Source organism: Fundulus heteroclitus, unplaced genomic scaffold (assembly GCF_011125445.2).
Source record: "Fundulus heteroclitus isolate FHET01 unplaced genomic scaffold, MU-UCD_Fhet_4.1 scaffold_68, whole genome shotgun sequence".
Lineage (NCBI taxonomy): Eukaryota > Metazoa > Chordata > Actinopteri > Cyprinodontiformes > Fundulidae > Fundulus > Fundulus heteroclitus.
In genome coordinates this window covers 216902-244876 of record NW_023397121.1, presented here as the reverse complement: position 1 = coordinate 244876, position 27975 = coordinate 216902, and the positions used below count along the sequence as shown (strand labels likewise).

At 45.5% G+C, this 27975-nt stretch overlaps 1 protein-coding gene across 11 annotated transcripts in view; it reads left to right on the top strand.

Moving 5' to 3' along the window:
- The window catches only part of abi3bpb (ABI family, member 3 (NESH) binding protein b), a 35860-nt gene extending 8100 nt beyond the window's left edge, over positions 1 to 27760 (top strand). Inside the window, exons 3-23 of one of the 11 annotated variants that reach the window (XM_036133824.1) lie at positions 2145 to 2213; positions 2281 to 2413; positions 3539 to 3720; positions 3858 to 3910; positions 9912 to 9936; positions 10078 to 10152; positions 11545 to 11619; positions 13093 to 13293; positions 13473 to 13550; positions 13967 to 14149; positions 15409 to 15474; positions 17237 to 17299; positions 17382 to 17501; positions 17594 to 17683; positions 17766 to 17975; positions 18081 to 18186; positions 24922 to 25001; positions 25533 to 25562; positions 25644 to 25802; positions 25888 to 26010; positions 26344 to 27760. In XM_036133824.1, coding sequence (XP_035989717.1) covers positions 2145 to 2213; positions 2281 to 2413; positions 3539 to 3720; positions 3858 to 3910; positions 9912 to 9936; positions 10078 to 10152; positions 11545 to 11619; positions 13093 to 13293; positions 13473 to 13550; positions 13967 to 14149; positions 15409 to 15474; positions 17237 to 17299; positions 17382 to 17501; positions 17594 to 17683; positions 17766 to 17975; positions 18081 to 18186; positions 24922 to 25001; positions 25533 to 25562; positions 25644 to 25802; positions 25888 to 26010; positions 26344 to 26459 — 2237 coding nt within the window. In that variant the 3' untranslated portion in view covers positions 26460 to 27760. Of the gene's footprint in view, positions 1 to 2144; positions 2214 to 2280; positions 2414 to 3538; positions 3721 to 3857; positions 3911 to 9911; positions 9937 to 10077; positions 10153 to 11544; positions 11620 to 13092; positions 13294 to 13472; positions 13551 to 13966; positions 14150 to 15408; positions 15475 to 15888; positions 15976 to 17236; positions 17300 to 17381; positions 17502 to 17593; positions 17684 to 17765; positions 17976 to 18080; positions 18187 to 24921; positions 25002 to 25532; positions 25563 to 25643; positions 25803 to 25887; positions 26011 to 26343 lie in introns of all 11 variants that reach the window. The other 10 variants (XM_036133825.1, XM_036133826.1, XM_036133827.1 and 7 more) reach the window with 10 other exon arrangements.
- Positions 27761 to 27975: the final 215 nt, after the last annotated feature.

The window sequence follows — 27975 nt, the reverse complement described above, 5'->3', positions numbered from 1 at the left end:
AGCTGTGGGTCTCTGCAGCTCCTCCAGAGCCACCACGTGCAGGAGACCAGAACCTATCTGGACCGGGACTTCTTCACTGACGGACCCTTCTAAACATCTAAACTGGGTCCGGAGAACCTTCTCAAAAAGTAGAACGATGCTCCTCTGGCGTTGTCCAGAGTCCGCCAGTCTACATGCAGGAGGTCCGACAGCAGTTCTTTCCTGGTGTTCCCAACGGGAGGGGGGAGGGGTTCTAAACCGGCCTCCAGGAGTTTGGAGAACCACTCCTTCATTCGTCATGAGAGAACCTACAAGAAGAAAGACCAGAACCTTCAGCCGTACTTCTGGGCCATGGATTAATCCTGCTGTTCTGCAGACGGAGGATGGAACCAGAAGCTCTGATCCACTCCGTCCAAAACGTTCTCCATTTCTGCTGTGACGTTACATCTGCAGCTGCTGAAGCAGGCTGTGCTGCGCTGACAGCAGAACCTTGATGCAGACAGTAGAACCGTAGAACCTTGATGCCGACAGTGGAACATTAGAACATTGAAGCTGACAGTAGATCCTTAGAACCTTGATGCTGAAGGTAGAACCATGATGCTGACAGTAGAACCTTAGAACCTTGATGCGGACAGTAGAACTGTAGAACCTTGATGCTGACAGTAGAACCTCAGAACCTTGATTTTGATAGTAGAACTTTGACTTTGACAGTAGAACCTTAGAACATTGATTTTGATAGTAGAACCTTGACTTTGACAGTAGAACCTTGATGCTGACAGTAGAACCTCAGAACCTTGATGCTGACAGTAGAACCTCAGAACCTTGATTCGGACAGTAGAACAGTAGAACCTTGATGCTGACAGTAGAACCTCAGAACCTTGATACGGACAGTAGAACCGTAGAACCTTGATGCGGACAGTTGAACAGTAGAACCTTGATGCTGACAGTAGAACCTCAGAACCTTGATACGGACAGTAGAACTGTAGAACCTTGATGAGGACAGTAGAACTGTAGAACCTTGACTTTGACAGTAGAACCTTGATGCTGACAGTAGAACCTTAGAACATTGATTTTGATAGTAGAACCTTGACTTTGACAGTAGAACCTTGATGCTGACAGTAGAACCTCAGAACCTTGATGCTGACAGTAGAACCTCAGAACCTTGATGCTGACAGTGGAACCTTAGAACCTTGATGCGGACAGTGGAACCTTAGAACCTTGATGGGGACAGTGGAACCTTAGAACCTTGATGCAGACAGTAGAACCTCAGAACATTGATTTTGACATTAGAACATTGATGCTGACAGTAGAACCTTGATTTTGACATTAGAACATTGATGCTGACAGTAGAACCTTAGAACCTTGATTTTGACATTAGAACATTGATGCTGACAGTAGAACCTTAGAACCTTGATGCCGACAGTGGAACCGTAGAACCTTGATACTGACAGTAGAACCTTGACTTTGACAGTAGAACCTTGATGCTGACAGTAGAACCGTTGAACCTTGTTGCGGACAGTAGAACAGTAGAACCTTGATGCTGACAGTAGAACCTCAGAACCTTGATACGGACAGTAGAACCGTAGAACCTTGATGCGGACAGTTGAACAGTAGAACCTTGATGCTGACAGTAGAACCTCAGAACCTTGATGCCGACAGTGGAACCGTAGAACCTTGATACTGACAGTAGAACCTTGACTTTGACAGTAGAACCTTGATGCTGACAGTAGAACCGTTGAACCTTGTTGCGGACAGTAGAACAGTAGAACCTTGATGCTGACAGTAGAACCTCAGAACCTTGATACGGACAGTAGAACCGTAGAACCTTGATGAGGACAGTAGAACTGTAGAACCTTGACTTTGACAGTAGAACCTTGATGCTGACAGTAGAACCCTGAGCTGCAAAGGCTCCAGATCCAACACCTGTGCAGAAAGTCACGTGTGGAGCGTTCCCTGTGGCGGCGTTCTGTCACAGGTGGGCCGGGTCACGTCGGGGTCCGCTGATGAACACGAACCAGAACCAGAAGCAGAACCAGAAGCAGAACCATAAGCAGAACCATAAGCAGAACCATAAGCAGAACGATAAGCAGAACCGAGGTGTTCTAGCAGGGCTGAAGCTCTCTCTCCATGTCTGAGGTGTTCACCACACGCTCCTCTGCTTCCAGATGCTGAACCAAAGTACCTGGTGGCCGTGCAGCCAATCCCAGCCCAGGGCCTGAAGAAGCAGTGCACAGGTAGCCCCGGCCGCCGGGACCACGCCCCCTGCAGGTGTGCACACGTCTCACCTGTGTTTCCCTCTAGGTAAGGTGAACCTGGAGAAGCCGCTGCACCTGGTCATCGGCTCCATCAGCCCCACGGCGGTGCTGCTGTCCTGGGGGAACCACCTGAAGACGCCCTATGAGAAGAACGTCATGAACGAGTGCCTGGAGGACGGGTGATTGTCCTCATGTCTCCTTTCCCTGGCAGCGTAGCGTTCTCTGGGGCCTTTAGAACCCCCCCCCCCCCCCCCAGACAAATGGCCTCTGTCCAATCAGCATGATGAATCAGGGCAGCCTTCCTCCTACGGCTCACATCTTTCCTTCCCTGTCAAACTCTTGGAGGAGTCTCTGGAAATCTTGACCTCCTCCGCCGCTCCATTAAAGCTAACGTCAGCTCCTTCTGCACAGCGCTGGCCGCCGCCTCACGCTTCTTGGATCTGCAGGGAGAGCGGCGGCGCTCCCTGGGCCGGCCAGGATGAACAACACGCTTGTTTCCATGCTGAGGTCATGCCGGCTGCAGACGGCCAGGGAGAAACCGCACGGCTGGAAGGAGCTGGGCTTGGAGCACGTCCGCTAATTAACTGTGGAACGTCGGCGTCTTGTCAGCCCGACACCTTCAGCACTGCAGTGGCTGGAAGTTTGACAAGAAGCAGACCCTCAGCCTTCGCTTACTTATCGGCCGTTAAGCAGATCCTGCTGCCTTACAGGCTGTTCGAGGCGTTTAGCTGCAGAAACAGTCCTCCTAGCATGTTCTCTCTATCTGCCTGGAAGTATGTTGAATTTTAGACCCTAAAAGATGACATCTGTCCACCTGAAGGACTTTAAGTTTGGCCTGATCCTCTCTCTGAAAAGCAACAGTCAGTCCATCAGATATTTGGCATTTGCTGCATGCCTGGTGTTTTCCCCTGTTTGGAGAGATTTGGGCTCACGTCTGAAGAAATGTTGCAGCTCTCCCAGTTTGGATTCATTGGGAAAGCCCCAGTTTTAGCAGCTTAAATAAAAACAGGAGCTAGAATACAGTCTTGTGGAGATAACTGAAAGTTCATGGAACAACAAAGCTTCCATTCATCGGAAGAACATCAACAAAAGAGAGATTTTATCATTGAACAGAAAGTTACTATTAAAACATGAAATGCCAAATCGGATGCAGTATTTTTGTAGATTTGTTATTTGTAAAGGTTGATATGAAGAATTTGAGCTAAGTAGAGAACCCTAAGGAACCCCCAGCATGACTTTTCCAGCTCAGTGTGGGGGTCGTCCTCCATCTTCCACTTGGTAAACATCTAAATCCGCTCCTCCAGGTTCTACACCATTCGCTACAGGGAGCGGAACAGGAAGTGGATCTACCAGACGTGTCCCACCAGCGACACGGTCATCGACCAGCTCAAGCCTGACACGCAGTATGAGTTCGGGGTTCGCTCCAACAAGGATGAGCGCAGCGGCATTTGGAGCAAGCCGGTCCTTCACAACACCAACATGGGCAGTAAGGAGAGCCGGCTTTCTCTGGCTTTATCTTCTCAGATGTTGTCTTATGTCCTCTGCTAAAGCAAACCCATGTCTACCAAAGATGTTCATGCCTTGTTCTCCTGTAAACTGACACTGCTGTTTCTGAATTCACAGATAAAAACGTTCAGAAAACATACAAGCCGCGCAAGCCTTCAGCAAACCCCACGGTACGTAACCTGCCTCCCACCTGGCAGCTGTGTCATTATGCAGCCAGGTTTAAGACATAAAGCAGTAATAGTGAACAGGAAACACATTCACAGGTAACCTGCCTGCTGCCTGGCAGCTGTGTCACTATGCAGCCAGGTTTAAGGCATAAAGCAGTAATAGTGAACAGGAAACACGTTCACAGGTAACCTGCCTGCTGCCTGGCAGCTGTGTCACTATGCAGCCTTGTTTAAGTTATAAAGCAGTAATAGTGAACAGGAAACACGTTCACAGGTAACCTGCCTGATGCCTGGCAGCTGTGTCATTAAGCAGCCAGGTTTAAGACATAAAGCAGTAATAGTGAACAGGAAACACGTTCACAGGTAACCTGCCTGCTGCCTGGCAGCTGTGTCACTATGCAGCCAGGTTTAAGACATAAAGCAGTAATAGTGAACAGGAAACACGTTCACAGGTAACCTGCCTCCCACCTGGCAGCTGTGTCACTATGCAGCCAGGTTTAAGGTATAAAGCAGTAATAGTGAACAGGAAACACGTTCACAGGTAACCTGCCTGCTGCCTGGCAGCTGTGTCACTATGCAGCCAGGTTTAAGGCATAAAGCAGTAATAGTGAACAGGAAACACGTTCACAGGTAACCTGCCTCCCACCTGGCAGCTGTGTCACTATGCAGCCAGGTTTAAGACATAAAGCAGTAATAGTGAACAGGAAACACGTTCACAGGTAACCTGCCTGCTGCCTGGCAGCTGTGTCACTATGCAGCCAGGTTTAAGACATAAAGCAGTAATAGTGAACAGGAAACACGTTCACAGGTAACCTGCCTCCCACCTGGCAGCTGTGTCATTATGCAGCCATGTTTAAGGCATAAAGCAGTAATAGTGAACAGGAAACACGTTCACAGGTAACCTGCCTGCTGCCTGGCAGCTGTGTCATTATGCAGCCAGGTTTAAGACATAAAGCAGTAATAGTGAACAGGAAACACGTTCACAGGTAACCTGCCTCCCACCTGGCAGCTGTGTCACTATGCAGCCAGGTTTAAGACATAAAGCAGTAATAGTGAACAGGAAACACGTTCACAGGTAACCTGCCTCCCACCTGGCAGCTGTGTCACTATGCAGCCAGGTTTAAGACATAAAGCAGTAATAGTGAACAGGAAACACGTTCACAGGTAACCTGCCTGCTGCCTGGCAGCTGTGTCACTATGCAGCCAGGTTTAAGACATAAAGCAGTAATAGTGAACAGGAAACACGTTCACAGGTAACCTGCCTGCTGCCTGGCAGCTGTGTCACTATGCAGCCAGGTTTAAGACATAAAGCAGTAATAGTGAACAGGAAACACGTTCACAGGTAACCTGCCTGCTGCCTGGCAGCTGTGTCACTATGCAGCCATGTTTAAGGCATAAAGCAGTAATAGTGAACAGGAAACACGTTCACAGGTAACCTGCCTCCCACCTGGCAGCTGTGTCACTATGCAGCCAGGTTTAAGACATAAAGCAGTAATAGTGAACAGGAAACACGTTCACAGGTAACCTGCCTCCCACCTGGCAGCTGTGTCATTATGCAGCCAGGTTTAAGACATAAAGCAGTAATAGTGAACAGGAAACACGTTCACAGGTAACCTGCCTGCTGCCTGGCAGCTGTGTCACTATGCAGCCAGGTTTAAGACATAAAGCAGTAATAGTGAACAGGAAACACGTTCACAGGTAACCTGCCTGCTGCCTGGCAGCTGTGTCACTATGCAGCCATGTTTAAGGCATAAAGCAGTAATAGTGAACAGGAAACACGTTCACAGGTAACCTGCCTCCCACCTGGCAGCTGTGTCACTATGCAGCCATGTTTAAGGCATAAAGCAGTAATAGTGAACAGGAAACACGTTCACAGGTAACCTGCCTCCCACCTGGCAGCTGTGTCACTATGCAGCCAGGTTTAAGACATAAAGCAGTAATAGTGAACAGGAAACACGTTCACAGGTAACCTGCCTCCCACCTGGCAGCTGTGTCACTATGCAGCCAGGTTTAAGGCATAAAGCAGTAATAGTGAACAGGAAACACGTTCACAGGTAACCTGCCTCCCACCTGGCAGCTGTGTCACTATGCAGCCAGGTTTAAGGCATAAAGCAGTGATAGTGAACAGGAAACACGTTCACAGGTAACCTGCCTGCTGCCTGGCAGCTGTGTCACTATGCAGCCAGGTTTAAGACATAAAGCAGTAATAGTGAACAGGAAACACGTTCACAGGTAACCTGCCTCCCACCTGGCAGCTGTGTCACTATGCAGCCAGGTTTAAGGCATAAAGCAGTAATAGTGAACAGGAAACACGTTCACAGGTAACCTGCCTCCCACCTGGCAGCTGTGTCACTATGCAGCCAGGTTTAAGGCATAAAGCAGTGATAGTGAACAGGAAACACGTTCACAGGTAACCTGCCTGCTGCCTGGCAGCTGTGTCATTATGCAGCCAGGTTTAAGGCATAAAGCAGTAATAGTGAACAGGAAACACGTTCACAGGTAACCTGCCTCCCACCTGGCAGCTGTGTCACTATGCAGCCAGGTTTAAGGCATAAAGCAGTAATAGTGAACAGGAAACACGTTCACAGGTAACCTGCCTCCCACCTGGCAGCTGTGTCATTATGCAGCCAGGTTTAAGACATAAAGCAGTAATAGTGAACAGGAAACACGTTCACAGGTAACCTGCCTCCCACCTGGCAGCTGTGTCACTATGCAGCCAGGTTTAAGGCATAAAGCAGTAATAGTGAACAGGAAACACGTTCACAGGTAACCTGCCTCCCACCTGGCAGCTGTGTCACTATGCAGCCAGGTTTAAGGCATAAAGCAGTGATAGTGAACAGGAAACACGTTCACAGGTAACCTGCCTGCTGCCTGGCAGCTGTGTCATTATGCAGCCAGGTTTAAGGCATAAAGCAGTAATAGTGAACAGGAAACACGTTCACAGGTAACCTGCCTCCCACCTGGCAGCTGTGTCACTATGCAGCCAGGTTTAAGGCATAAAGCAGTAATAGTGAACAGGAAACACGTTCACAGGTAACCTGCCTGCTGCCTGGCAGCTGTGTCATTATGCAGCCAGGTTTAAGACATAAAGCAGTAATAGTGAACAGGAAACACGTTCACAGGTAACCTGCCTCCCACCTGGCAGCTGTGTCACTATGCAGCCAGGTTTAAGGCATAAAGCAGTAATAGTGAACAGGAAACACGTTCACAGGTAACCTGCCTCCCACCTGGCAGCTGTGTCACTATGCAGCCAGGTTTAAGGCATAAAGCAGTAATAGTGAACAGGAAACACATTCACAGGTAACCTGCCTGCTGCCTGGCAGCTGTGTCACTATGCAGCCAGGTTTAAGGCATAAAGCAGTAATAGTGAACAGGAAACACGTTCACAGGTAACCTGCCTCCCACCTGGCAGCTGTGTCACTATGCAGCCAGGTTTAAGGCATAAAGCAGTAATAGTGAACAGGAAACACGTTCACAGGTAACCTGCCTACTGCCTGGCAGCTGTGTCACTATGCAGCCAGGTTTAAGACATAAAGCAGTAATAGTGAACAGGAAACACGTTCACAGGTAACCTGCCTCCCACCTGGCAGCTGTGTCATTATGCAGCCAGGTTTAAGACATAAAGCAGTAATAGTGAACAGGAAACACGTTCACAGGTAACCTGCCTGCTGCCTGGCAGCTGTGTCACTATGCAGCCATGTTTAAGGCATAAAGCAGTAATAGTGAACAGGAAACACGTTCACAGGTAACCTGCCTCCCACCTGGCAGCTGTGTCATTATGCAGCCAGGTTTAAGACATAAAGCAGTAATAGTGAACAGGAAACACGTTCACAGGTAACCTGCCTGCTGCCTGGCAGCTGTGTCATTATGCAGCCAGGTTTAAGGCATAAAGCAGTAATAGTGAACAGGAAACACGTTCACAGGTAACCTGCCTGCTGCCTGGCAGCTGTGTCACTATGCAGCCATGTTTAAGGCATAAAGCAGTAATAGTGAACAGGAAACACGTTCACAGGTAACCTGCCTGCTGCCTGGCAGCTGGGCCACTATGCAGCCAGGTTTAAGGCATAAAGCAGTAATAGTGAACAGGAAACACGTTCACAGGTAACCTGCCTGCTGCCTGGCGGCTGTGTCATTATGCAGCCAGGTTTAAGGCATAAAGCAGTAATAGTGAACAGGAAACACGTTCACAGGTAACCTGCCTCCCACCTGGCAGCTGGGCCACTATGCAGCCAGGTTTAAGACATAAAGCAGTAATAGTGAACAGGAAACACGTTCACAGGTAACCTGCCTGCTGCCTGGCAGCTGTGTCACTATGCAGCCAGGTGTAAGGCATAAAGCAGTAATAGTGAACAGGAAACACGTTCACAGGTAACCCGCCTGCTGCCTGGCAGCTGTGTCATTATGCAGCCAGGTTTAAGACATAAAGCAGTAATAGTGAACAGGAAACACGTTCACAGGTAACCTGCCTGCTGCCTGGCAGCTGTGTCACTATGCAGCCAGGTGTAAGGCATAAAGCATTAATAGTGAACAGGAAACACGTTCACAGGTAACCCGCCTCCCACCTGGCAGCTGTGTCATTATGCAGCCATGTTTAAGGCATAAAGCAGTAATAGTGAACAGGAAACACGTTCACAGGTAACCTGCCTGCTGCCTGGCAGCTGTGTCATTATGCAGCCATGTTTAAGGCATAAAGCAGTAATAGTGAACAGGAAACACGTTCACAGGTAACCTGCCTGCTGCCTGGCAGCTGGGCCACTATGCAGCCAGGTTTAAGGCATAAAGCAGTAATAGTGAACAGGAAACACGTTCACAGGTAACCTGCCTGCTGCCTGGCAGCTGTGTCATTATGCAGCCAGGTTTAAGGCATAAAGCAGTAATAGTGAACAGGAAACACGTTCACAGGTAACCTGCCTGCTGCCTGGCAGCTGTGTCACTATGCAGCCAGGTTTAAGACATAAAGCAGTAATAGTGAACAGGAAACACATTCACAGGTAACCTGCCTGCTGCCTGGCAGCTGTGTCACTATGCAGCCAGGTTTAAGGCATAAAGCAGTAATAGTGAACAGGAAACACGTTCACAGGTAACCTGCCTCCCACCTGGCAGCTGTGTCACTATGCAGCCAGGTTTAAGACATAAAGCAGTAATAGTGAACAGGAAACACGTTCACAGGTAACCTGCCTGCTGCCTGGCAGCTGTGTCACTATGCAGCCAGGTGTAAGGCATAAAGCATTAATAGTGAACAGGAAACACGTTCACAGGTAACCCGCCTCCCACCTGGCAGCTGTGTCACTATGCAGCCAGGTTTAAGGCATAAAGCAGTAATAGTGAACAGGAAACACGTTCACAGGTAACCCGCCTGCTGCCTGGCAGCTGTGTCATTATGCAGCCATGTTTAAGGCATAAAGCAGTAATAGTGAACAGGAAACACGTTCACAGGTAACCTGCCTCCCACCTGGCAGCTGGGCCACTATGCAGCCAGGTTTAAGGCATAAAGCAGTAATAGTGAACAGGAAACACGTTCACAGGTAACCTGCCTCCCACCTGGCAGCTGTGTCATTATGCAGCCAGGTTTAAGACATAAAGCAGTAATAGTGAACAGGAAACACGTTCACAGGTAACCTGCCTGCTGCCTGGCAGCTGTGTCATTATGCAGCCAGGTTTAAGGCATAAAGCAGTAATAGTGAACAGGAAACACGTTCACAGGTAACCTGCCTGCTGCCTGGCAGCTGTGTCACTATGCAGCCAGGTTTAAGACATAAAGCAGTAATAGTGAACAGGAAACACGTTCACAGGTAACCTGCCTCCCACCTGGCAGCTGTGTCACTATGCAGCCAGGTTTAAGGCATAAAGCAGTAATAGTGAACAGGAAACACGTTCACAGGATGAAGACAGACAGGATGACCTTCGGTTTTCTTTCTGACTTAACCTGAGCTGCTCAACCTCTGAACTAAATTTCTCTCAGAGATTGTTCTTTGATTTTAGTCTTTTTTTTCCTGTCTTGCAGAAACATCACATCCTTCCAGTTGCGGGTAAGATTCGAACACATTCTATAAAGCTGCCTCATCAGCTACTTCCACATGTTTTCAGTCACAGAATGAATAAATGGGGACTACAGGATGTAGCTTCACTCTAAGATTAAAGAGCAATGATGACTGTGGACTTGTTTGCAGTTCTTCACAACAAGACTCGACTGCAACCAGGTTACAAAAAGCCGGGTAACCCTGGAGCACCACGGACCGTCTTTGGTGATTATCTCCTCCTTGACCTTCCTCTTTTTTCCACACTTTCTATGGGTCCAGTGAAGGCTGACAGATGGAGATAAGCCTCCAGAATGAATGTCAATGGTTAGAAGCACAGCTTCAATGATTGCTGCAGCATTTATAGACGGAAGCCATGTTGAGAACATGTTGACAGCCTTCTGTTTCATGAAATCTTTACTCAGGTTTGGGAGAGATCGGCGACAGACAAATAAAAACGCAAACACTGCTTTTGCTAGAATAATAATGCCCATATTTATTATTCCCCACAGAATACAGCAACACAGCTAGCACTTCTCAAACACTGTTTCTGCTAGAATAATAATGCCCATATTTATTATTCCCCACAGAATACAGCAACACAGCTAGCACTTCTCAAACACTGTTTCTGCTAGAATAATAATGCCCATATTTATTATTCCACACAGAATACAGCAAAACAGCTAGCACTTCTCAAACACTGTTTCTGCTAGAATAATAATGCCCATATTTATTATTCCCCACAGAATACAGCAAAACAGCAAGCACTTCTCAAACACTGTTTCTGCTAGAATAATAATGCCCATATTTATTATTCCACACAGAATACAGCAAAACAGCAAGTACTTCTCAAACACTGCTTCTGCTAGAATAATTATGTCCTTCATTATTCCCCACAGAATATAGCAAAGTAGCAAGCACTAAAGCCGACAAGCTTTCAAACAGGCGTGATGTACAAGAGATTCTCAGAATCAGCTCTTACCATGACACAGGACTGGGAAGCTTGGTCAGTCCGGATTAGAGCAACATCAACATGGCCGGGCGTCCATACGCGACCCACGGCAGACTCTGGCGACTGAGGGCAGTACCCTCCTTTAAATACCCATAACCAAAGTATCAGATGGGAGCGAGAGTGGCCAGTTGTCTCTCCCAGCTGATCTGTTCATCCCGCTTCCAAAACATGTTTCCAAAACAGAAACCGTTCCCAGCATCTCAGCAGTGTGTGAAGCAAAATAACATTGCGAACTCAGAATACAAATATAAACAAAATAAGGAATACAGAGCTTGAATCAGTCTTTCCCACAACACATTGTCATAAGTTCCCACCACAAGTTAAAACAAATTATAACACAATAACACATGTCGTTCTCAGTTTTATGTGAGAAACATAATAACAGGCAAAACTCAGAGCACAAGCATATATGTTGCTTTTAGTTTATGTGAACTCAAAAACAAGTAATGTAAGTGAACCAAGTTATATAACTGAGCAGGTTATCCCATAATATATTGTCAAAGAGCAAAAATAATTCTTTGGTATATCACCTGCCAACTCTTTTCCACTTCCACTCCTGATTTTTCCTCTGTTCTTTATCTATAAAGTGAACGTACTGTTTCCTACAGAGTCCCCTGAGAGCCAGCAGGAAACTGTCCCTCTGCCCGGCTCTGCTAAGCCTAAACCTACTCCTGAGTCGCCCGGTAACCGCAGAGATGCTTCTTTGACCTTTAACCATCCGCTTCATCCATTCATTCAGCTTTAGCAGGTCAGCTGACGGGGCGGGGCCTGCTGTGGTTGGCTGTGTGAAAGCATGCGCCGAGCCCAGTCAGAAAGCCCACATTTGATGCTTATTTCAGCGGATGAGAGTAAGTGGATGTGGCCCCGCCCACCCTGTCATTGGCCGGAACTGAACATTCAGGTCATGCTTGAGCCTCCATCGGCCGTCTGCTTTCTGTGACTCTCCTACTTTAATTTGTCGTCTGTCCATTTAGCTTTTTTTGCCTTTCCACAGTTTCATTCATTTATCTCCCACAGCAGCGGATTTGTTTCACATAAAATTCATCAGAAATCCTTGGTTTTTTCCTACTTTAGTCTTAGTTATACCATGTAAACAATCAGCTGATGATCATCTGCATATCTGCAGATTTCATTAGAGTTTATCGGTTTGCAAGGTTTATAAGCCAACTTTTCTCACTTTAAAACTTTGAATTAATCAGTATTAGTGGTAAATACAATAACTGGTGGTTTTTAATTGATTGATGTTAGAAATCTTAAAACCACACAAGTCTTTCTAACTCTAGTTCTGTCATCAAAGTGTAGCTTCACCGACAGGAACTACAGACTGATCAGAACAGAGATTATGATGGGTTTTACCATTTAAATCAACCCGACTGAATGGGCTGAACTTATATACTATATACACTATACTGCTAGTGGTGTAAACACTATATCTAGCAGAATGACTGGTGGAACTGGTCTGAATGGCTCAGTTCACCTTCGACCTGCTGGAGCTGTGAGTCAAGAACTAAAAGGTTCTCAGTTCACTCCTTTTTTAAGGAGTTCCTCAAGGTTTTACTACCAGAACCCTTTCTCTTTGCAATATAACTCAGACCTATAGTGTCATAACATGTTCAGATGTCCTCTAGTTCCCATTATTGGACCTCTTTTCAAGCTCAATCTTTAAAAACAACTGGTGAATAAATGTCCTTGGGCCAAGAAGCTTCCTCCTCTACCACCACTTTCTCTCCTCTTCCTGTCTTTTTTCATCAAAGCTGCATTTCATACATCAGACTGCATGACAAGACTGCATGACAGCAAGTTCAGACGCAGACGTGGTCGCACTTTCTCTCCAGAGAAAGACGATACAAGTCGTTCTGCAAGATCCTGAAAAGTTTCTTTTTAACGTTCGGTATTTCTGTGAGGTACATGATTACTGGGACCAAAACATTTCAACTGTAGTTTGAAGAATCTGTTTGGAGCCAAATGTTTAAATGAACATTTCTTAAATTGAAAGAACCTGAAGACGAAATAAGCAAAAAGGTCTCAGTAGTCGGACCTGAAGAAAAACGATTTAGTATGTGATGTAAGGTCAGCTATGCTGGCGGTAGGGGACCAGCTGATCTCTAACCAGGCAGTTTCCCATGATCACAGTACCTCTCTCCTCTCTATCCCAGAAAAAGGAAACAGTCTTAGAATCAACAGAACCCGACCTGCAGATGGTCTGACTCCTGCCCTCCTTACCCTCCTGCCAACCAGCACCCCCCGCGCCTCCACCACCACCACCACCGCCTCCCCTGTAACTAACTCACTGGCCAACGGCGGCCGCACCACTAAGGCCCCCAGTAGAGCGCCTGAGAAGCGTCCTAATCCTGCGGGTAATTTCCTCCTTTAACCTTCTTCTGTTTAACAAATAACCCTTCCTGATTCCTCTGAGGTTTTTTTTTCAGGAACAAAGCCAAGCCTGTGGTTACTGTAACTGTCTGCTTTTACTCTGACAGGACGGGAAGCGTCTCTTACAATGAAAAATGTTTCAACCTTCTTTCTATCGTCGCAGCCGCCGTCCAGTCTCAGGATGGCTCCTTGTTGCTGAGATCAGCGTTAGCCAATGAACGGGCCAAGCCTAGAACCTGGGGTAATACGGATCTCAGCGCCTGCTTCCTGTCTTGCAATGAGAGGCAGCTTTGCTCTGTGTGTCCGCTCTGTGTGTTCAGCTTCCAGAGGAGTGTTTTTATTCCCAGGTCTGGCTGTTCCACCCCAGGATCTCCACCTTTAGACCATCTCACCCAGTGTCTGCATGTAGCACAACCTTTCAGTCATGGCTGTTTGTCCCCACTCAGCTTGAGTGACTGAGGAAGAGCTGAAAGACTCATCATCATCATCATCATCATCATCATCACCCCATCCTTCATCCATGTCTCACTCACATTAATCCCCATCTGGTGGTCCATCACTAATGCCACAGCTCAGGGCTGCTGCTAGCTGGCTATTTCTCCTCGGCCGATAAGGAACGCGTCAAACTGTAACCACACACTGTGTTTGATCTTCTAGGTCAAGGCAGCAGCAGAAATGTGAGTCCATCACTGGCTCTGAAAGCCTCCAGCCCAGCAGCGTCCACAGTGTCCATGAGGCATGCGTCCAGGACCCCCCTTTACCCCCTCTCTAACGGCTTCAGACAGCTCCACTCTTCTTCTAGATCCATAGGCTCCTCCCCGACCTCTGGGATACTTGGGGGTAATCTTCCTCCATGCTGTCTGACCACTACTCCCAGCATTACAGAGACATAGAAGAGGTGTTCCCCACATGAGCTGAAATGCAACAAGTACAGGATCCAGCAAGAATTTCTCTCTAGGACTGCTGGAGTTAGTGGTAGGAAGCCTGTGGCACCCAGCTGGAGAGTCCTGGTGGTACGTTAGCTGTGTATGTGTGGCGTAAGGACCACCTCACATCCAGTCAGCCGTGAACTGAACAGGGCCGGGGTTTGGCTACAGGAAGCAGACTCAGAAAGACAGACCTAAAGCATATCTCCAGTGGTAGGACCACACCTAGAACCCTTCAGTGCTCTGGGTTGTCTAATCTGGCCCAAACTGCTCTAAATGCTTGGATTTGATGATAGTTTTAGATTCCTGCAAATGATCTGGTCTCACTTAAAGACCTTTTCCTACTGGAAAACAATGAAGGGCTGCACCAATAGATGGTCACCGTGTCATAGATGGTCACCATGACCCACTGTAACCCCAGGGTGACATCACCTCAGCCGTCTCAGCCAGTTTTGAATCTTTAAGCAGAGCTTGCAGCTGTTGCCACTTTAACTCCCTGAATGAAATAGTCTTTAGTCTTCTGCCCTGCAGTCACATCAAAGTTACCAGAAGTCATGGCTCAGCTCTCCTTGTGGAGCTTCTTCATGTTCTCCAGCGTATTATGGAGCATGCTGTCCTGGTACCAGACATGAATGGATGAAGATGAGCCCATCTGGACCGCAGAGCTCTGCCAGCCAAAGCCAGGGAGCAGTTTAATCACGTGTTTATCCTCGCTCACATCAAAGACGTCTGCTTTAGATGCAGATACAGCGCGTCTGCACAGCTGTCCATCCCATCTAGAAGTCCAGAGACCGTAACAGGCAGCAGGTCTCCTGGAGGAACATCTCCATCCAGACCAAGCCTGCTGAAGGACATCCTGCTCCTCTAATGACGGCAGAGCTCAAAGCAAACTGCTCTGGGCTCTGTCACTACTCGTCTCCAGTAAATCTGAACCTCTGACATGGAGGCAGACCACAGAGCTCTGCCAGCCAAAGCCAGGGAGCAGTTTAATCACGTGTTTATCCCCTGGGGAACAGCTGCTGTGTCTGCAATGCTTCTGCAGGTCAACAGCTCGTCCTCAGATCCCGGCCATGTCTGCTTTGCTGTGCCCAGAAGTCACCAGACAGTTTAGAGCAGGAACAGCTCTGCTTGCCTCAGAACCTTCTCTGCTAACGCTCGGCTCTCTCCCAACAGCAACCGGACAGCCACAGCGGGGCCTTTCCCCCCCCAAACCGGCCTTATGGCCCCGAACTCGACTGGGTAAAGAGACTTTGTGTGTCCTCCTGTGTGTCCTCATTAACCCTTCACTGCTTTGCAGCGTTTCCTCTCCACTGCGGTCCGTGTTGCTGCTTGGTCCACATCCATTAATATCCTGCCATCCTGTCGGCCATCTTTGTTGTTCCACATGTGGTCTGCTGGGTTCCAGCGTGGTTCTGGCAGAATGTCCTTGGGTGCTTGATTATCTGAGATGTTTGTGTCCGTTCGGAAGCAGCAGCCGGTTCTGTCCCTGTGTGCTCCATGTGCTGCTGGTGCTTTTCTGCACTCAGACCTGCTGGTTTAAAGGTGTTGAAGCTGTAAACTGGCTTCTACTCTAGGACTAGAACACTAGAACATCTGGTCTGACTGTAGAGAGACTATAGCCGTCTTTCAGTTGCACTCCCTTTCCTGCTGCAGTCAACAACTCCCTGAAGGAGGACAGGAAGCCCGGCAGTCCTGCTGTGTTCGGTGGCTCAGGGCTCGTGGCGGAGGACCGTCGTTATGGTAACAGCATGAATGCCGTCCGTCTGCTCCCGTAGCTTTGCTGCGTGCTTCAGCCGCTCCGATCAGCCGCCACCGCATGGTTTGGTGCCGACCGGGAAGACTGGCCGCGGCTCCAGAGCTCCGGCCAAAGACCTGGGCGCAGCTTGTGGAAAATACTTTCTTCCTGGAAAGTATGAACTCCCCTGATAGCTGCTTATTTTCAAGGCTTTGCACTTTTCCTCGCCACAGACGGTTAAACTGCTTCTCGTTAGGCTGTCATAAAGCGGGTGCCTGCGTTCAGCCCTCTGGAGTCCTTGGATGCTTTCTGCTTGGGTCTGAGCACGCTTGGCAGCAGACATGTTGCTGTATAGAAGTGAGAGCATGGCGTGCAGCGACTGTTTGTGTGTGAAACAATACATGCAGATATTTATTTCACTTAGTCTCAGCCTGTAATCACAAGGAGCTTGGCAACATAATTACCCAAGAGTTTCCATCAGGACCGTCCAGTATAAATCTGCTCAGCATTTATTGGATCCTGCTTCTGCTGGCAAAGGTTCCAGTTTATGCCCAAGAATAACAGAACAAGCGGAGTTCTTAGAAATCAGCCCATCTGAAGCAAAGTCCACGTATTGCTGCTGCGACAGGCAGCTTATCGTATTTACAGGCAAGTGATTGGAAGGAATGCATCGCTGCCGTTTCAAGTTACTGGCTAAGATGTTGTGGGACTCTCGTGTTGCTGCTTCTACATTTGTGCCATTTAGTTTTGGAAGCGGCTCAATTCCCTGATTGTGAGGAATTCTGGCTTTCTCCTAAATGGAGGAAGGGGGTGTAATTGGCTGCAGGTTGTGGACCTCACAATCAAAAACATATACGATCCTGTGGCTGTAGACGGCATTGTTCCTGTTTTAACATCCATTTGGCATCTGGAAGTCAGAACAGAGCTCTGTCTCGGTTGAACATGTACGTTTTCCCTGGAGATTAAAGATCTAAACCAGATCTGAAGTATCTGTTCAAGCTAAATGTTTGGTTTTATGAAGACGGAGCGTTCCCACAGGCCAAAATCAGGCCTGAATCTCATTAGAGGAAGACATTTCTGCCTTGAACCACTTCAAAAACCTATAAAAGCCCACAGTCTTAGTTTCAGAGGGGAAGCTGGACCAGTGGTTTGCATCAAATAGAAAAGAAACAGATTTAGTCAGGAATGGCCCAGTTTTCAGGGACAGAAAATCAGTGAAAGGGCAGCTGATCCAATAAGCCTGTTTGCTCTTCCTGTTGCTTTCAGGATCTCCAGTTCGTCCTGCTATCAACATCAGGCCAAACGACGTGAGGAAACCAGGAGAAACTGGTAAAAGCTCAGCATCACCACCGTTTCCACTCTCTACAGCCATGTGTGGGGGCAGAAACCTTTGCAATGTTGTCTCCTGCAGACAAGGTGACGCGCCCTGAGAAGAGCGGAAACCCAGAAACCCTGAAGCATAAAGTCCAGGTAGTGACGACCAAGCCGACCAAACAGGAGCGGAGACAAACGACTGCTGCACCCACCGCTGGTAAATCCTCAGAACACGCTGGGGGATGTAGTCCTGAAGCGATCGGAGCCTTTAGCACTCGTTATCTCATGGTAGCACATGTCTGTCTCCAGTGGCCCGACAGGAAACCTGGGAGGATTCAGACCTTTTCAAGTCCCAGCCAACCTCTGACGTTGATGCAATGGGCAAGAAACGTTATGTGGGTAAGCAGAAACCAGAAGCAGTTGTTCCCTCCGATTCTTTTAAGGTTGTGTCCGGCCTAATCAGAACCCTGTCCGCTCACAGCGCCTCACGTGGTCTACCAAACCGGAAAGAAGCCCGACGAGCCGTGCTCCATCACCTCCTCTCTCAACTACTTCCCTGAAGACGAGCCCGGCGAGGTGAATGTGACGTCTCCTCCAAAAAGCCCTCCAGCCAACCTGACTGTGGTGACGGTGGAGGGATGTCCTTCCTTCATCATCCTGGACTGGGAGAAACCCGACAACCACACCACCGGTAGGCAGTGCCCAGCTCAACGGCTCCAGAAGCATGGTTTCACTCAGACGTGAAGCAGCAAGCAGCCTGTTGCTCTCACGGCTTAAAGAACTGTCTGTGCTGCAGAATATGAGGTCATCTCAACCGCCAAGGGACCCGACGGAGAACGGGTGTCCATCCTGACCACCAACCAGACTCACACCGCAGTGGAGAACCTCAACCCTGAGAGCAGGTAGTCCACTTGTCCTGCTTCCGTTGGCCAAGCTTGTTCCCCAGCAGGTAGTGGAAGTGATCTCCAGAGGTACCGAAGGCTGTTGGTGTCCAGGACCACGTCCTGCAGAACGGTTGGCTAAAGGTTTAAAAAGGTTCTGCTGAGCTTCCTTGTTCTCTGTCTGCTTCTAGATGGGAATATTCTTAAGAAACTCCTCTGAATGTTTAGACATGACCCCAGTAGGACATGTTCCCAATAGGAACCTCTTCAGTCTTTGCTTCAGTCTTTGCTTCAGTCTTTGTTTCACTCTTTGTTCAGTCTTTGTTTCACTCTTTGTTTCAGTCTTTGCTTCAGGCTTTGTTTCAGTCTTTGCTTCAGGCTTTGTTTCAGTCTTTGCTTCAGTCTTTGTTTCAGTCTTTGTTTCAGTCTTTGCTTCAGGCTTTGTTTCAGTCTTTGCTTCAGTCTTTGCTTCAGTCTTTGTTTCACTCTTAGCTTCAGTCTTTGCTTCAGTCTTTGTTTCACTCTTTGTTTCAGTCTTTGCTTCAGGCTTTGTTTCAGTCTTTGCTTCAGTCTTTGCTTCAGTCTTTGTTTCACTCTTAGCTTCAGTCTTTGTTTCAGTCTTTGTTTCAGTCTTTGTTTCAGTCTTTGCTTCAGGCTTTGTTTCAGTCTTTGCTTCAGTCTTTGTTTCAGTCTTTGTTTTAGTTTTTGCTTCAGTCTTTGTTTCAATCTTTGCTTCAGTCTTTGTTTCAGTCTTTGCTTCAGTCTTTGTTTCACTCTTAGCTTCAGTCTTTGTTTCAGTCTTTGCTTCAGTCTTTGTTTCAGTCTTTGCTTCAGTCTTTGCTTCAGTCTTTGTTTCAGTCTTTGTTTCAGTCGTTGCTTCGGTCTTTGTTTCAGTCTTTGTTTTAGTCGTTGCTTCGGTCTTTGTTTCAGTTTTTGTTTCAGTCTTTGCTTCAGTCTTTGTTTCAGTTTTTGCTTCAGTCTTTGCTTCAGTCTTTGCTTCAGTTTTTGTTTCAGTCTTTGTTTCAGTCTTTGCTTCACTCTTTGTTTCACTCTTAGCTTTAGTCTTTGTTTCAGTCTTTGTTTCATTATTTGCTTCAGTCTTTGTTTCAGTCTTTGGTTCAGTCTTTGTTTCAGTCTTTGCTTCAGTCTTTGTTTCAGTCTTTGCTTCACTCTTAGCTTCAGTCTTTGCTTCAGTCTTTGTTTCAGTCTTTGTTTTAGTTTTTGCTTCAGTCTTTGCTTCAGTCTTTGTTTCAATCCTTGCTTCAGTCTTTGTTTCAGTCTTTGCTTCAGTCTTTGCTTCACTCTTTGTTTCACTCTTAGCTTCAGTCTTTGTTTCAGTTTTTGCTTCAGTCTTTGCTTCACTCTTAGTTTCAGTCTTTGCTTCAGTCTTTGCTTCAGTCTTTGTTTCAGTCTCTGTTTCAGTCTTTGTTTCACTCTTAGCTTCAGTCTTTGTTTCAGTCTTTGTTTCAGTTTTTGCTTCAGTCTTTGTTTCAGTCTTTGTTTCAGTTTTTGCTTCAGTCTTTGCTTCAGTCTTTGTTTCAGTTTTTGCTTCAGTCTTTGCTTCAGTTTTTGTTTCAGTCTTTGTTTCAGTCTTTGCTTCACTCTTTGTTTCACTCTTTGTTTCACTCTTAGCTTCAGTCTTTGTTTCATTCTTTGCTTCAGTCTTTGTTTCATTCTTTGCTTCAGTCTTTGTTTCATTCTTTGCTTCAGTCTTTGTTTCATTCTTTGCTTCAGTCTTTGTTTCAGTCTTTGCTTCAGTCTTTGTTTCAGTCTTTGTTTCAGTTTTTGCTTCAGTCTTTGTTTCAGTCTTTGCTTCACTCTTTGTTTCACTCTTTGTTTCACTCTTTGTTTCACTCTTAGCTTCAGTCTTTGTTTCATTCTTTGCTTCAGTCTTTGTTTCAGTCTTTGCTTCACTCTTAGCTTCAGTCTTTGCTTTAGTCTTTGTTTCAGTCTTTGCTTCACTCTTTGTTTCACTCTTAGCTTCAGTCTTTGTTTCAGTCTTTGTTTCAGTTTTTGCTCCAGTCTTTGTTTCAGTCTTTGCTTCAGTCTTTGCTTCACTCTTAGCTTCAGTCTTTGTTTCAGTCTTTGCTTCACTCTTTGTTTCAGTCTTTGCTTCAGTCTTTGTTTCACTCTTAGCTTCAGTCTTTGTTTTAGTTTTTGCTTCAGTCTTTGCTTCAGTCTTTGTTTCAGTCTTTGTTTCAGTCTTTGCTTCACTCTTTGTTTCACTCTTTGTTTCACTCTTAGCTTCAGTCTTTGTTTCATTCTTTGCTTCAGTCTTTGTTTCAGTCTTTGCTTCAGTCTTTGTTTCAGTCTTTGCTTCAGTCTTTGCTTCAGTCTTTGTTTCACTCTTAGCTTCAGTCTTTGTTTCAGTCTTTGTTTCAGTCTTTGTTTCAGTCTTTGTTTCAGTCTTTGCTTCAGGCTTTGTTTCAGTCTTTGCTTCAGTCTTTGTTTCAGTCTTTGTTTTAGTTTTTGCTTCAGTCTTTGCTTCAGTCTTTGTTTCAATCCTTGCTTCAGTCTTTGTTTCAGTCTTTGCTTCAGTCTTTGCTTCACTCTTTGTTTCACTCTTAGCTTCAGTCTTTGTTTCAGTTTTTGCTTCAGTCTTTGCTTCACTCTTAGTTTCAGTCTTTGCTTCAGTCTTTGCTTCAGTCTTTGTTTCAGTCTCTGTTTCAGTCTTTGTTTCACTCTTAGCTTCAGTCTTTGTTTCAGTCTTTGTTTCAGTTTTTGCTTCAGTCTTTGTTTCAGTCTTTGTTTCAGTTTTTGCTTCAGTCTTTGCTTCAGTCTTTGTTTCAGTTTTTGCTTCAGTCTTTGCTTCAGTTTTTGTTTCAGTCTTTGTTTCAGTCTTTGCTTCACTCTTTGTTTCACTCTTTGTTTCACTCTTAGCTTCAGTCTTTGTTTCATTCTTTGCTTCAGTCTTTGTTTCATTCTTTGCTTCAGTCTTTGTTTCATTCTTTGCTTCAGTCTTTGTTTCATTCTTTGCTTCAGTCTTTGTTTCAGTCTTTGCTTCAGTCTTTGTTTCAGTCTTTGTTTCAGTTTTTGCTTCAGTCTTTGTTTCAGTCTTTGCTTCACTCTTTGTTTCACTCTTTGTTTCACTCTTTGTTTCACTCTTAGCTTCAGTCTTTGTTTCATTCTTTGCTTCAGTCTTTGTTTCAGTCTTTGCTTCACTCTTAGCTTCAGTCTTTGCTTTAGTCTTTGTTTCAGTCTTTGCTTCACTCTTTGTTTCACTCTTAGCTTCAGTCTTTGTTTCAGTCTTTGTTTCAGTTTTTGCTCCAGTCTTTGTTTCAGTCTTTGCTTCAGTCTTTGCTTCACTCTTAGCTTCAGTCTTTGTTTCAGTCTTTGCTTCACTCTTTGTTTCAGTCTTTGCTTCAGTCTTTGTTTCACTCTTAGCTTCAGTCTTTGTTTTAGTTTTTGCTTCAGTCTTTGCTTCAGTCTTTGTTTCAGTCTTTGTTTCAGTCTTTGCTTCACTCTTTGTTTCACTCTTTGTTTCACTCTTAGCTTCAGTCTTTGTTTCATTCTTTGCTTCAGTCTTTGTTTCAGTCTTTGCTTCAGTCTTTGTTTCAGTCTTTGCTTCACTCTTAGCTTCAGTCTTTGCTTTAGTCTTTGTTTCAGTCTTTGCTTCACTCTTTGTTTCACTCTTAGCTTCAGTCTTTGTTTCAGTCTTTGTTTCAGTTTTTGCTCCAGTCTTTGTTTCAGTCTTTGCTTCAGTCTTTGCTTCACTCTTAGCTTCAGTCTTTGTTTCAGTCTTTGCTTCAGTCTTTGTTTCAGTCTTTGTTTTAGTTTTTGCTTCAGTCTTTGTTTCAGTCTTTGTTTCAGTCGTTGCTTCGGTCTTTGTTTCAGTCTTTGTTTTAGTCGTTGCTTCGGTCTTTGTTTCAGTCTTTGCTTCAGTCTTTGTTTCAGTCTTTGTTTCAGTCTTAGCTTCAGTCTTTGTTTCAGTCTTTGTTTCAGTTTTTGTTTCAGTCTTTGCTTCAGTCTTTGTTTCAGTTTTTGCTTCAGTCTTTGCTTCAGTCTTTGCTTCAGTTTTTGTTTCACTCTTTGTTTCACTCTTAGCTTTAGTCTTTGTTTCAGTCTTTGTTTCATTATTTGCTTCAGTCTTTGTTTCAGTCTTTGCTTCAGTCTTTGTTTCAGTCTTTGCTTCACTCTTAGCTTCAGTCTTTGCTTCAGTCTTTGTTTCAGTCTTTGCCTTAGTCTTTGCTTCAGTCTTTGCTTCAGTCTTTGTTTCATTCTTAGCTTCAGTCTTTGTTTCAGTCTTTGCTTCGGTCTTTGTTTCAGTCTTTGCTTAAGTCTTTGTTTCAGTCTTTGTTTTAGTTTTTGCTTCAGTCTTTGCTTCAGTCTTTGTTTTAGTTTTTGCTTCAGTCTTTGCTTCAGTCTTTGTTTCAATCCTTGCTTCAGTCTTTGTTTCAGTCTTTGCTTCAGTCTTTGCTTCACTCTTTGTTTCACTCTTAGCTTCAGTCTTTGCTTCAGTCTTTGCTTCAGTCTTTGTTTCAGTCTCTGTTTCAGTCTTTGTTTCACTCTTAGCTTCAATCTTTGTTTCAGTCTTTGTTTCAGTTTTTGCTTCAGTCTTTGTTTCAGTTTTTGCTTCAGTCTTTGCTTCAGTCTTTGTTTCAGTCTTTGTTTCAGTCTCTGTTTCAGTCTTTGTTTCACTCTTAGCTTCAGTCTTTGTTTCAGTTTTTGCTTCAGTCTTTGTTTCAGTCTTTGTTTCAGTTTTTGCTTCAGTCTTTGCTTCAGTCTTTGTTTCAGTTTTTGTTTCAGTCTTTGCTTCACTCTTTGTTTCACTCTTTGTTTCACTCTTAGCTTCAGTCTTTGTTTCATTCTTTGCTTCAGTCTTTGTTTCAGTCTTTGCTTCAGTCTTTGTTTCAGTCTTTGTTTCAGTTTTTGCTTCAGTCTTTGTTTCACTCTTAGCTTCAGTCTTTGTTTCAGTCTTTGTTTCAGTTTTTGCTCCAGTCTTTGCTTCAGTCTTTGCTTCACTCTTAGCTTCACTCTTTGTTTCAGTCTTTGCTTCAGTCTTTGTTTCAGTCTTTGCTTCAGTCTTTGTTTCAGTCTTTGTTTTAGTTTTTGCTTCAGTCTTTGCTTCAGTCTTTGTTTTAATCTTTGCTTCAGTCTTTGTTTCAGTCTTTGCTTCACTCTTTGTTTCAGTTTTTGCTTCAGTCTTTGCTTCACTCTTAGTTTCAGTCTTTGCTTTAGTCTTTGTTTCACTCTTTGTTTCAGTCTTTGCTTCAGTCTTTGCTTCAGTCTTTGTTTCAGTCTTTGTTTCAGTCTTTGTTTCAGTCTTAGTTTCAGTCTTTGCTTCAGTCTTTGCTTCAGTCTTTGTTTCAGTCTTTGTTTTAATCTTTGCTTCAGTCTTTGTTTCAGTCTTTGCTTCAGTCTTTGCTTCACTCTTTGTTTCAGTTTTTGCTTCAGTCTTTGCTTCACTCTTAGTTTCAGTCTTTGCTTCAGTCTTTGCTTTAGTCTTTGTTTCAGTTTTTGCTTCAGTCTTTGCTTCACTCTTAGTTTCAGTCTTTGCTTCAGTCTTTGCTTTAGTCTTTGCTTCAGTCTTTGTTTCACTCTTAGTTTCAGTCTTTGCTTCAGTCTTTGCTTCACTCTTTGTTTCAGTTTTTGCTTCAGTCTTTGCTTCAGTCTTAGTTTCAGTCTTTGCTTCAGTCTTTGCTTTAGTCTTTGTTTCACTCTTTGCTTCAGTCTTTGCTTCAGTCTTTGTTTCAGTCTTTGTTTCAGTCTTTGCTTCAGTCTTTGCTTCAGTCTTTGTTTCAGTCTTTGTTTCACTCTTTGCTTCAGTCTTTGCTTCAGTCTTTGTTTCACTCTTTGTTTCACTCTTTGTTTCAATCTTTGCTTCAGTCTTTGTTTCAGTCTCTGTTTCAGTCTTTGTTTCACTTTTAGCTTCAGTCTTTCCTTCAGTCTTTTTCAGGAAGCAAGAAACAGAAGTCAGAATTAACCTCGTGTTTCATGTCTGCTGGAATACTTGCTCTGTTTGGACGAAGCCTGTGTTTTTATTTTTGTTCATTTATTTATCTTGCTCTCTGTCTTTGATCTCTTTTCCCTTCTTTTTTAAAAATTTGTTCTGTTTATTACCCCTTTTCTTTTTTACCTTTTTTACCCTTTTTCTAATTTCCTCCTTTTTTCTCTTTTTACTCTTTGCCTTCTTTTTCTCCTTCTTTTCTCTTTTTTTCCTTCTGTTTCCCTGTTTGTTCCTTTTTCCTTTGTTTTTCCTCCCTTTAACGTTTGGTTCCTTTCCGCCCTTGTTCCTCCTTTTTTCTCTTTTTTACTCTATTGGGTCCTTCCTTTTCTCCTTCTTTTTCCTTCTTTTTTTTTCTTCTGTTTCCTGTTTGTTCTCCTTTTCCTTCTTTTTTCCTCCTTTTTTCTATTTTTTAAAAAAACTCCTGTTCCCTTCTTTTTCCTTCCTTTTTCTATTTGTACCCTTTTCCTTTTTTTCCCCTCCTTTTTTCTCTTTTTTTTTTACCCCTTTCCTTCTTTTTCCTCCTTTTTTCTCTTTTTACTCTTTGCCTTCTTTTTCTCCTTCTTTTCTCTTTTTTTCCTTCTGTTTCCTGTTTGTTCCCTTTTTCCTTCGTTTTTCCTCCCTTTTCCTTTGTTTTTCCTCCCTTTTTCCTCCTTTTTTCTCTTTTTTTACTCTTTGCCTTCTTTTTCTCCTTCTTTTCTCCTTCTTTTTTTCCTTCTGTTTCCTGTTTGTACCCTTTTTCCCTCCGAGCCTTTAAGACATAGCTGAACGTTTTCCTTCCCAGTCCAACTGTCGCTCTCTGCTCTCCTCAGTTATGAGTTCAAGGTGAAGCCAAAGAACGAGCTGGGAGAAGGTCCTCTGAGTGACCCGGTGACCTTCAACACCGAGTCTGGTACAGTTGCTCCCCGATCATCAGAGTCAACATCCAAACCCAAACAGCTCCTGAAACGCCAGAACCGTCATGTAGCTTCCCGTGTTTAGGATCCGTAAACTTTCCAAACCTGCTCTTGTCTCCTGTCAGCTGCTGTTACCTCAGATTAGTGGGAACATCAAGCTCCCATAAATAACCGAAGAACTGGTTGCTCCAAGAAACTCGTATTCCTGATGAATCTGACACTTGGCCTCCTGGCCCGTTAGGACAGTCAATCCATCAGGTGACAAATGGGCCATGAAGGAACTTCCTGTAGACTGCTTTGATTACCCCCGCGCCGCTACAGCTCAGATATGCTGTTATGGATTCTAAACTGGCGATTAAACCAGTACAATAGAAAATAAAACCCAGAACCCTTCGGTTCCAGAGCCCTTTCCTACAGGGCCAGTTCGTCATTGAAGGAGCCTGGCGCTGGTGATCAGGTCCTGCTTGGGTTTGGTCATGTAGTCCAGTAGGACTGTTTGGAGTAAATAAGTGTTTGTGTTCCTGCAGCGGATCCCCGTGTGAGTGAGAACGTCTCAGGTGAGTTCTGTCGTGTGTCCTGCAGTTCTGTCATCAAAGGTCTGAGCTGCATGTAGAGATCTCATCTTGTTCTGCTTGCAGGCAAAGATGCCATCTGGACTCAGTTCCCTTTCAAGACCGACTCCTACTCTGACTGCCATGGCAAGCAGTACGTGAAACGGACCTGGTACCGCAAATTTGTAGGTGTCCAGCTGTGCAACTCGCTCAGGTACAAGATCTACCTGAGCAACTCGCTCAACGGTGAGTGTCAACGTGGAACGCATGAACTGGGTTTACTGGTGAGTGGTTCTGGCCGTCACCGTCTCCTTTATGTTCTGGGTTAAAGGTCAGTTCCACCACATTGGGGATCAGAGCGGATTCGGAGAGGATCACTGTCAGTTTGTGGATTCGTTTCTGGACGGGCGAACAGGGAGGCAGCTCAGAGCGGACCAGCTACCCTCCAGAGACGGTGACTATAACACTTCCTGTTCCCGACACCGGCTTCTGCTGCGTTTTACCCAGCATATATCAGTGAAAGACATCAGTAATGTTTTAGATATGAAGCTCTGATAGGACCGCTGAGGACACTAGGAGGTTTAGTCCAGAAGCTGAGGTCTGCAGTCATTTCTGCTTCCTTTGGTTCTGACACAGCTTCTTCTGACATCCATAACCTGCAGACAAGGGTTGCTTGAATAGAACTGAGATAATTTTCTTTATGTGACCCCACAGAATCCACTGGGTCCTCTAGAACCTTGTGGTTGGTAGTCCTGGTCACTCAGTCGGTCTTTTCTTCCCGGTTCAGGTTTCTACAGAGCTCTGCGCCAGGAGCCCGTCCACTTCGGACCCATAGGAGGCCATTCCCACATCAACTACGTCTCCTGGTATGAATGCGGGATGCCAATCCCTGGGAAATGGTAGACGGACTCTGGTCCGCAGCAGGATGGGACTCGTTGACCTCCGCTGGGGGGGGGGGGCTTCGGTGGGCCTCCAACCAGCCGGACCTGAGCTTGCTCCCCGGTGCTGTAAAAACATGTACAGGACTTCCTCATCAGGGAACTGTAAGGAGAGAGCATTTGTACAACTATAGAAGACATGCCTCCTCTTTACTATTTATCACGACCCAGTGCTACAGTGGGGTTAGGAAAGGATCAAACTTATAGCAGATCTATTTTATTTTGTGTTAAATCGTGGGAAGCTGGCTCCCTGGATTACTATTTTCATCACTTGTGAGATGTTATTTATCCAAAGGTCTTTGGTTCCATTTGTTCATGAGTGCCGACAGGCAGGAGGTTCTCCAAGGTGTGGGTTCCGTAGCTCCCATCATGCTTCACATCCATGCGCGCTCTCAGTTCTCCGGTATAACCAGCCCACTGCTCAGGTGGAGGATTCACTCCATGATGTCGGTTCCTGAATCATTCTGAATCCAGAATGCTGTAAATAAGTTCATTTCTGCTTATTTTCTCTCTTCACTGATCCACCGGATGCAAGAAGTCGTAGCAGCTGTTCTCCAAAGCAGCCATCATGCTGCTCTGCCTCTTAGAGCTTTAGCGCCTTTTAGGCTTTGATGCTGAAAGCCGTTACACATTGACTGTGTTGGTCTTGTGCGCTTGTATTTTGCACAGGACAAACGTACAAAGACGTTCTATGGACAGCGTGTCAGTTATTTAAAATGTTTTTGCTCACCCTGGTCCAGGCTTCTTCTTCCTCTCATGCTAACACAAGGCAGGAAGCTAACGCTGCAGCCGTGTGGCTAGCAGCGCTACGCTAGCTGCCGACTGGCGTTCCTCACCACAGGGTTCCGTCCCAGCAGCTAAAAACTCATCCAGGCAGGACTATTTCACAGCTTTAAATCTTAGTGAGGTATTTGATCAAACCCAGAGGAAGCTAACTGCCTCCATCAGAACCTGTGATGGGGTCTGACAGGTTAGCTCCCTGCCTGTGAACTTGTTTCCTGTCCTGTGGAGCATGGAGGCTGAGGAGGCTCTCATCCGGTGCGGTGGAGTCCCATAACAGATGCAGGTCATTTTTCTACATGCTGTAGCCAGTCCTGCTGGAGCGTTGCTCTCTGCCCGCTAAACCGTGAAGCTGCAGCCTGGCTGAACTCGTGCAAAGGGCCCGTTATCATTAAACAGGAGAAGACAGGATGTTTTCATGTGTTGCTGAAGATTTATGTGTACATATAAATGTTTTTCCGTAATAAAGGTCTCTTTTTTTATAAATGTGTCTCTTCTAACCTCCCTTCCACACAAAGAGCTCATATATTCACACAATAAAGCCGTTTGTGGCTGAGCTGGAAGAGCTGCAGCATTAAACATGTTTTCCAGGCTTGTCTGGTGGCTTTCATTTCATGTCTCACATAAGAACTGGACCTGAAACCACAGTTTCCACTGTAAACTAGCCAGCCCTGTCGGAGCTCATGAGAAACACTCAGGAT